This window comes from Monoraphidium neglectum (assembly GCF_000611645.1).
Source record: "Monoraphidium neglectum strain SAG 48.87 unplaced genomic scaffold scaffold00070, whole genome shotgun sequence".
Classification (NCBI taxonomy): Eukaryota; Viridiplantae; Chlorophyta; class Chlorophyceae; order Sphaeropleales; family Selenastraceae; genus Monoraphidium; species Monoraphidium neglectum.
In genome coordinates, this window is record NW_014013558.1 from 35,191 (window position 1) to 43,867 (window position 8,677).

General features: G+C 67.2%; 2 protein-coding genes across 2 annotated transcripts in view; one reads left to right on the plus strand and one right to left on the minus strand.

The window, feature by feature from the left end:
- The window catches only part of MNEG_0804 (amino acid transporter), a gene marked incomplete at both ends in the record, with an annotated part of 6,490 nt that extends 1,174 nt beyond the window's left edge, over window positions 1-5,316 (minus strand). The window contains 9 exons of the mRNA XM_014050722.1: window positions 42-410; window positions 669-981; window positions 1,283-1,922; window positions 2,107-2,159; window positions 2,388-2,543; window positions 2,822-3,970; window positions 4,232-4,542; window positions 4,718-4,979; window positions 5,146-5,316. Coding sequence (XP_013906176.1) covers window positions 42-410; window positions 669-981; window positions 1,283-1,922; window positions 2,107-2,159; window positions 2,388-2,543; window positions 2,822-3,970; window positions 4,232-4,542; window positions 4,718-4,979; window positions 5,146-5,316 — 3,424 coding nt within the window. The remainder of the gene's footprint in view (window positions 1-41; window positions 411-668; window positions 982-1,282; window positions 1,923-2,106; window positions 2,160-2,387; window positions 2,544-2,821; window positions 3,971-4,231; window positions 4,543-4,717; window positions 4,980-5,145) is intronic.
- A 2,525-nt stretch (window positions 5,317-7,841) lies between these two features.
- MNEG_0805 (Brefeldin A-inhibited guanine nucleotide-exchange protein 2) overlaps window positions 7,842-8,677 on the plus strand; it is a gene marked incomplete at both ends in the record, with an annotated part of 6,513 nt that continues 5,677 nt past the window's right edge. Inside the window, 2 exons of the mRNA XM_014050723.1 lie at window positions 7,842-8,009; window positions 8,370-8,383. Of these exons, the coding sequence (XP_013906177.1) occupies window positions 7,842-8,009; window positions 8,370-8,383 (182 nt within the window). The remainder of the gene's footprint in view (window positions 8,010-8,369; window positions 8,384-8,677) is intronic.

Below are 8,677 nucleotides of genomic sequence, written 5' to 3' on the forward strand. Positions count from 1 at the left end.
CCCCGCCGCTGCCGCTGCGGCCGCGGCTGCGGCTGCGGCACCGGCCGCGAGCGCGATGCCGGCGCCGCCGGGCGCGGCGGCGGCCACGAGCGCGGCCGCGGCCGTGGTGGCGGCCGTGGTGGCCTCGGAGGCGGCGGAGGCAGAGGCCGAGGCCGAGGCGGCGGCGGCGTCCTTGTCTCCCTTGGCGGCGATAGCCTGGTCCAGGCGCGCGATCACCTCTTTCACGCGCTGCACGCGCTCCTCCTGCGTCTTTGGCGCCGCAGGCTGCGGCGACGCGGCTGCCACCACCCCGGTCCCCGACTGCGAGGCCCCAGGGGCGGCGGGGGACGGGTGGCCGGGTGAGTTCGCTGCCTGCAGCTGTTGCGCCTCCTGATCTGTCTTGTGGCCTGGGGTCTCCTGGGCCAAGCCGGCTGCAGGGTCCCGCCAAGGGAGGTGGTGCTGCTGGTCGCTGTGTTGCCTAGCTGGCTGCTGCTGCTGCTGCTGCTGCTGCTGCTGCTGCTGCTGCTGTTGCTGCTGCTGCTGCTGCTGCTGCAAGTGAGCGTGCTGCTGGGCCTGCTGTTGCTGACGGTCTGGCTGCTGGCCTGGCTGATCTGGCTGCAGGTGCTGCTCTGCCTGCGGCTGCGTCGCAACTGCTGGCGCCTCCGCAGCTGCCGCGTCGCCGCCTGCACCTGCGACGGCCGTCGCCGCCGGTGCACCCGCCGTCCCCGCCGCCCCCGCGGTCTGTGCGCCTGCCGCCTGCGGCTGCGCGCCCTTGACGCCGCCGCCGCCGCCGCCGCTCCTGCCCTCCTTGCGGCTGCCCCGCCCCCCGTCCCTGCCTCCCGCCTCCATGTCGTGCGCCACGCGCGTGAGGGCCGTGAGCAGCTCGCTGCTCTCGCTGCTGGCGGCTGCGCGCAGTGCCTGGTCCGTGATCTGCATGGCCAGGGTGCTGACGGCCGTCACGTTGAGGGCGCGCTGCATCGCCAGGACCGCCGTCTCGCGGATCTGGGGTTGTGTGGGCGAGGGAAGATTCAAGGGGTGTAGGGTACAGACTAGGGACCCTAGGGGAGGGACCGTGTGCGTGCCTGTGTAGATTGCCGCCCAGCCCAGGCGGTGCATCTGGGGGTGCTCAGGGCGGGGCACATGACAGGGACCCTCAACCTGCTCAGCTCTTTAGCTGCCCGCTGCATCAAGAGCCCTGGTCCACGCCGTTTGTTTGACCGCACCAAATGGATGGCTCGCCCCACGACCCCAGCCTCGCCATCACATGGCACCCCCCTCGTGCCTCCTCCGCGGCCGCCCTCACCTGAGAGTCGTGCTGGTGGGTGCTGCGCGCCTGCTTCACCGCCAGCGCCACCTCATCCAGCACGCGGACTGTCGCGTTGAGCGCGCCCAACGCCACCACAGCACTCGCCCGCACGCCCTCCAGGCTGCGCCCCGCGGTCGCGTTGTGCGCCGCCGTCAGGCTGCTGTACACACCCAGGGCCTTGCCCAACTCACGGGCCAGATCACCCGCGCGCGACCGTGGAGGCGGCGACGGCGGTGGCACGTGCGCGGCCGCGGCGTCTGCCAGCCCCTCGGGGCGGACGGATTTCGGCGTGACCGCGTGCTGCTGCTCCTGCTGCTGGTGCTGCTGCTGCTGCTGCTCCTGCTGCTGCTGCTGCTGCTGCTGCTGCTCGGGCGCCGCTGCTGCTGCCGCTGCAGGTGCAGCCGCCTGCGGCGACCCGGGCTGCTGCGCAACTGTGCCGCTGTCAGCCTGGCCGTCACCAGCGGGGGCTCCCGCACCGCCGCCTGCGTCGGCCGCGGCGTCTGCTGCGCCCTGCACCGCCTTTGCGGCCTCCTGCTTGATCGCCGCGATCGCAATGTCGAGTTTGGCGACGACGGCGTTGACGCCGGTGATGGTGGCGCGCATGTCGGCCTCGATGGTGGACAGAGCGCTCTCGACGCTGCACAAGGTGCGGTGAGCGGCAGTTGAGCCGGACGGCGGCAGTTGTCAGACGCATGGGCGCAATGTGAGAGACACCGGCAGTGGCACGTGGTGGAAGCCACACGCGCCAGCAGGGCATGCTGCAGGCGCAGAGGGGCTGGCGGCGCTGCCCGTCTTAAGCCGTGGCAACCAACGCGCCCCACCTGCCCAGCGCCCTGTCGTCGACCACCTTCTGCTTGTGCTGCGCCAGCTGGCCCTGAGGATCAAGGCGCGAGTGAGGGCCGCTGCAGAGGTCGGCAGGAAAGTCTTGACCCTGAGGGGCGCTTCTGAATAAATGGACCCATTGTCGGCCTGAAGACACACCGTCAGGCGGCAACAAGCGCGTGCTAGCACATCCCACATGCATCTGTGTATATTTGACAATTGCAGCAGCCCTGTGAGCACGATCACCCTGGGCGGGGCCGCAAGACACAAGGGCCCGCACCTGGATGTCCCAGATCGCCGCATGCGCCCCCTTGCCGCCCGCAGCCCCGTCCGCGCTCTTGTTGGCCACCGCGCTGAGCGCTGCTGCCGCCGCCTCCAGCGCGCCCATCGTCTCATTGGGCGTCCGCCTCACAGACCCCAGCTGTTGCGCCGCATCCTGAGGTGGCAGTCACGGCCGTGTGTGTGGGGGGGGAATATAAGGCGTTGGTCGTGGCGGCAAGGGTGGGGCGCACAAGTAAGCAAGGCTGCCTGGCCGCTGATCGCACCGCCATCCCTGGTATCCCTGGCTCGCCGGACGGTCTCAGGCACCAGCACAAGCTGCAAGCAGCAGCGCGGGCTCAGGCACAGTCCACTGCCAGCGTGCTTCGGCGAACTGCGCGGTGTGAGCCTGCAGGGGACATCGATCAAGCCGCGCGGCGCCCCGCGGCGCCGCACCTGCACAATGCTGATGGTGGCTGCCGCCTCCTTGGCCTTGATCTGCGCGTGCGCCGCCTCCGCCACCACCACCTCGTGCGCCACCAGCTCCTGGGCCAGCTGCACCACCGCGTTCTCCTCCACGATGCTGCCCAGGATGGCGTGAGTGCACATCACGCCCGCCACCACGCCAAACACCAGCAGGCTGCGCGCGACGCGCCGCCGCCACAGCCACGTCGCGCGTAGCTCCGGCGGCGCGAGCAGGCCGGGCTTGCCGGGGGCGGCGCCGGGGCCGCAGGCGGCGCCTGGCGCGCCGCCTGTCTTGGAGGGCGTCCCGCCAAACGCGCCGAACGTCACCTCGGGGTCCGGCCCCGCGAGGCGCAGGAAGCAGAGGGCCGGCATGATGAAGGATATGACAACGCTGGTGGTGGCGCCTGTGAGGCCGAAGATGAACTCCAGGTTTGGCAGCCACAGGGCCGCAGCCATGCCCAGGCCAAGCAGCAGGAACGTCAGCAGCGCGTGCTGTGGAAAGCTGAGGGCGACCTCCGCGTCGTGCGCCGCCAGGTGGGGGTCCAGGTGGGGGTCCACCATCGCCGCCGCCGCGCCGCTGCCGGCGCGCAGCAGGCCGGGCAGCGCGCCCGGGGGCGCGGGCACGGCGCCGCTGGCCGCGAAGCCGTTGCCGTCGGCGTGATCGCCCTGCGTGGCCGCGGTGCGGCGGCGCTCCACCGTGCTGCCGCCGCTGCCCACGGCGCCGCCGATCACCGTGCCCACCGGGTCGGCCTCCGGGCCCACCAGCACTGTGGAAAAGGATACCCCGCTGTCCTTGGAGCGCAGCTGCAACCCTGCAGCGCCGCCGTCGGTGAATCCGCGATCTGGGCCGCTCTGCCGGGCCTTGTCGCGCGCCCCGCCGCCGCCGCCGCCCCGCCTGGGCGGCGTGGCGCGCTGGAGGAGCGGCTGCACGATGGTGTAGAAGGGCAGGATGGCGAGAGGGATGCTGCCCAGCACCGCCAGCGCAAAGCAGGCCTTGATCGCGCGCTCGTATGCACCGCGCATGCCCTGGGCGTCTGCGCCGCCAAAGTTTCGCAGCACGTCCCCGGCGGTGCGTTGGCGGAAGGTGGTGTACGCGCAGATGCCCACGATCCAGTAGACCCCGGCCGTGATGGTCAGGGCCTTGGAGGGGGGGGGGGCGAGGCCCGTGGCGAGGGTGTGTGCGCGGTTAGAGCTGGGAGGACGGGTGTATTGCAGCCGGGGGCTTGCGCAATGGTGCTGGGCGGACGCTAGAGACTCAGCCCTGCACCCAAGACATCAAGACTGCGAGGCCGGCATCCCAAGGTCCCGAAAAAATGAGTGTGTGCACAACCATGGGAAAGCCTCGGGCTAGCTGGGGGCGGGCGGGTGCGGTGCAGGCGCGTGCGAGCGCACGGACCCCACCTGGTCTGTGACGGCGTTCATGCGCCGCACGCTGGGTGCGCTGAGCATCTCGTAGATCCCCAAAAAGTAGGGGTGGCCCGTGAAGGAGTAGGCCATCACGGGGAGGGCCACCAGGAAGCCAGACGGGTCCCAGGTCGCCATGGGGGCCGCCACGGCCGCGGTCGCGCCCGCGCCGCCGGGCAGCACGGCCATGAAGAAGATGACGGCCGTGAAGAGGCCCACGAACGCGACGCTGGCGGCGCTGAAGGCCGACATGACGGCGTGGTCGCGCACCACCAGCGCGACAGGCAGCGCGCCAAACAGGGTCACACCTGGACGGCGGCGGCGGCAGCGGCGGCAGTCGAGGGTTTGGGGGCAACAAGAGACCTTGCAGCTGCCGTGTGGCCGCAGCTGAATGCGCAGTGGGTGCCTCGCTGCACCTGCGACCCCAAACACACGCACATTCCAGCCGTCGCCCGCGCCCCTCCCCGCGCCCGGCCCCCTCACCCGCCATGTACATGCTGCGGCTGGGCTCTGCGCCGGGCGGGATGAGCGTCCCCGCCACGCTGGACAGAGTGTCAGCCAGGATGTTCAGGTAAGCCACGATGCAGCCCAGGTTGGAGGCGCAGATGCAGACCTCCAGCAGCAGGCGCCCCAGCCGCCCCGTCGCGTGCTCCGCCACCTGCGGCCGCGCCGGGCGGTCCGGCGAGGGCCGCGGGCGAGGGGGGTTTGGGGTGAGCAGGCTGTCTGCTGCCATGGACAGCAGCTGCTGGCGGGCAGGCGTGAGTCGGCCTGCGCTCCGTTACATGCTGCTGCCCTCAATGGCCTCAAATACTGCGATAAGCTTGCTGTGCAGCCCAGCCACGGCCATGTCAAAGTCTGGCTCGCATGCGGGGCAGACAGCAAGGGACTCACCCACCCCGTGCCGCACGCACCTGCTCGTACGTGCGCCGCCCCGAGAGGTGCGCGCAGTGCAGCAGCAGCTGGTACGACGCGCGTGTGGCCAGCATGGTGACGATCATGACCGTTGTGGCCAGCAGCGTGCCGCTGCTCTTGAAGCAGTAGGGGTAGCCCAGCACGCCGACGCCCATGATGCAGTTGACCATGTTCAGGACAGACTGGGAGTGGCTCGCCCTGGCGGGGCCGCCATGAGGAGGCTCGGGGGATCCCTTCACGGCAACGATAGAGAAGATCGCCGCGAGTGATTACGTATCCAGTACTGAGGCCGGCAGAGTGCACGCCACGATCCCTCCAGTCGCTGCTGCTGCTGCTGCTGTTGTTGCTGCTGCTGCCGCTGGTGAGCGGACAAAACGCGCCACTGGCCAGCCCTTGTCAGTATTTTGCATGTGCACACGAGACGCCGCATCAGCGCGCTCGACACGGCTTGCAGCAGCAGCCCGGGCTCCGTAGGTAACCGGACCCCCCGTACCTTGCGCCTCGCCAGCAGGTGCGCGGACTCGTCGTCAGCGTCGCTGCCCGAGCACATGGCTGCACCAAGAAGAGCGCCGAGCACAGATTGAGGCCACAAGGCAAAAGTGTCGCAGCAGGCTGGCTGCAACCGCAGATGCAGAGCGAGCCCAGAAGACACGCATCGCGACGCACGCAGCACTCATCTGGAGCTGCGCCGTCACTCTGGTTTGCGCCGTGGCAGAGCACGTGGCTTTTGTTGATAGCCCACCTCTGTTGCGCTGTGTCGTGCCGGTGATATTGGGATTGGACAGCGTGCGCTTCACCGAGTCTGACACGCTGCGCCATGCCATGCTGGTCCTCCTCATGGGCTTGGCGCGCTCAACAGCGCGCCGTCCTGCGCCGTGTCCGTGCTACAACATGGGCCCCGCCAGGCGAGTGTAAGTATCGAGCATCCAACGCAGTGATCCGCTGGCCGTGGCCGAACAGGACAGAACGACCTGCCCCGGACCTGATCTACACAGGTTGTGCTGCTGTGCAACCGTTCTGCTGTGTGCGGAAGTCTGTAGCGCAAGTATATCGGCAAGCTACTGCATGCAAGCGCTCAGATTCCCCAGCAAACCCAGTGCCGTATGCGAAGTGTGCGGCAGGCCGGCAGCTGAGCTGCAGCTGGCTTCATTACTCATCTCTAACAGAAAGTAGCGCCCCTTGCCACTGTCAACAGGCCATGTGTGGCGCATCAAGGGGATTTGAACTAGAATTTGCAGCAGATCCACATCCAGGGACCGGGGAGGACAGCAGAAGGCTGGCCTTCTGCACGTAATGCTAGCTTTGCAGCAGGTTGGTTTGTGACGCCCCACGTGGTTGCTATAATAAGAGCGCCTTAGAAAACTCACAACCGGCGGTGCCTGCTTGCTGTGCAGGGTCATAGTATGGGTGAAACTTATTTCGCCCCCCCCTCCCCCCGTTAGACTCAGCTCTCCGTTCAGAACAAACCAGTACATTCTGTGACACTGGCGGCCCAGCATGATGTAGAGCGGGTCCGAAGGAATACAGGCGACATGTACATCTTGATCTCACAGGTGGTTCCTGAGAACATGGCATATTGCGTGGCCTACAGGCACCCTTTACAATTTAGTAGCCTCTGCCAACATGTAGTTGAGGACTGTGGTGGCACAACATGCGTCTCCACAACGGCACGTGAAGAGGCGTGCTGAGTTCGCGCAGTCAAGTGCAAAAAGTTTTAGTCGTACTACCTGACTGGTGGGTATAGCTTGAACAGCAGCTATTGCTAGCGCCCAGCTCTGGATGAATCCACTGCTTTGTTGATGATGTCAGCGGCTTTTGATTTGGTTGCACTCGTTCTGAGATTTGTGGTGTGACTGCGTGCGAGTGATTCATCCACACAGCCCGGCATGCGGCGGAGGGGGGAATCCATCCGTCTGCGGCAACAGCTCAGTAGATGCGCTTCCTTCCGTTTCCCCCTGGGATGCGTGCTCACGTCCGGCTCCGGCCAACTCCAGGGGCCTGCCCATGTTGTGGCACCTACCCCATACAACCAGCCTGTATGCATGCAGGCCGCATAATCAGGCAACACACTGCTCTTTACCGTGAGGGACTGGGGAATTAATGCCTGCAATGCACCTGTACCGCCACCGACAAAACTGACAGTCTGTTACCAGGTCGTCCTTGCGAAAGCACCCGCAGAGGTCGCTGCCCTTGTGCACAGGAGCTGTGGATAAGTGTATCACGTTCACACCCGTGCAAGTCGGCCACGGGCAGGGCGAGGCTTGCCCTCGCTTGAATGGCAAAAAGAAGCAGGGCTCGTAGGGAAGCCACGTTATGCTTTTGATCATTATCACGATATGTGACACTATTGTCAATGAGATTCATAGCATGATTCGCCTGAAGATTACCAACAGGACTGGCCGCTGAAGCTGTGTGCCTGGCACGCCAGGCCTTCATAGCCGATCTTTAGGCCGGCTTGAAAGCAAGCAGGCCATTAGAGAGCGATCAAATCAGCTCCGCTGCAGCATCTGGTGGCGTGAGGGGTGCACTGCTGTCTGCGTGTGCCACCGCTGCTGCTGCTGCTGCTGCTGTTGTGGCGCGGCAGTGTCGCGGGGCACACGCCTGTCGGGGTGAGGTCGCGTAGCCGGGGTGTCCGACCTGCCACTGCGAGCCCAGAGGCGCAGCCTGCAGCCGATCGCTCCTGCCAGAGGCCGCGATGGCGCAGCAGGGCACTCTGCTGCCCGCCACGGCGGGTGCAGCGCGCCCCGCCGCGGCGGAGCTGATCGGTACGTCGCTGGCGCGGCTGGTGAAGCTATGCGGGCGCGATAAGAAGCTGGCGCCCGTGGCCGCGGCGGCCAAGGAGCTGCAGGACCACCTCAATGAGGTCAGCGCGCAGCGCAGTGCAGCACGCATTTGTGGGATGGGGGGAAAGGATGTACCTTGTACCGACTTTGTACATGCATTTGTGGGACACGTTTGTGTGTGGTTTGTGTATGTCAGTGTGATTGTAATGTGTGTTGTGCATGGCATGCAGGTGGGCATGCCTGTGGCAGTTGAGGGGAACGTGATGGTGCAATTCTGCTTTATGCGCAGCGCATGCAACAGCATTACAGCAGGCATACTTGGCCCTGTCGCCCGCGGTGACTGCAACCTCTGCAGCCTGGATAGCCAGCATCTATGAAACAGGGGGGCCGCCGCTGCCCAATGCTGCAGCGTTGCGCGGCCGGTTGCGCTGCCCCCGCAGGTGCTTGGTCCCGGGTATGCAGCACGCACCGAGGCGGCAGGGCCTTCCGGCGTAGCCCCAGATGCAGCTGCGGCAGCCAGCGGTGAAGCAGCAGACACGCAGCCGGGGCCCGAGCCCGGCGATGCGGCGGACGATGCGGGCGCGGATGAGGCGGCACGCCAGCAGCAGGCCGAGGCCACGGAGCAGGCGGGCGCAGCGCCTGGCGGGGACGGCGGCGTTGTGGACGCGGCGGCGGCCGCGGCGGCCGCTGCGGCTGAGGAGAGGCGCCGCGCGGAGGCCAAGCGCGACGCCGACAAAGCGCGGCTGGC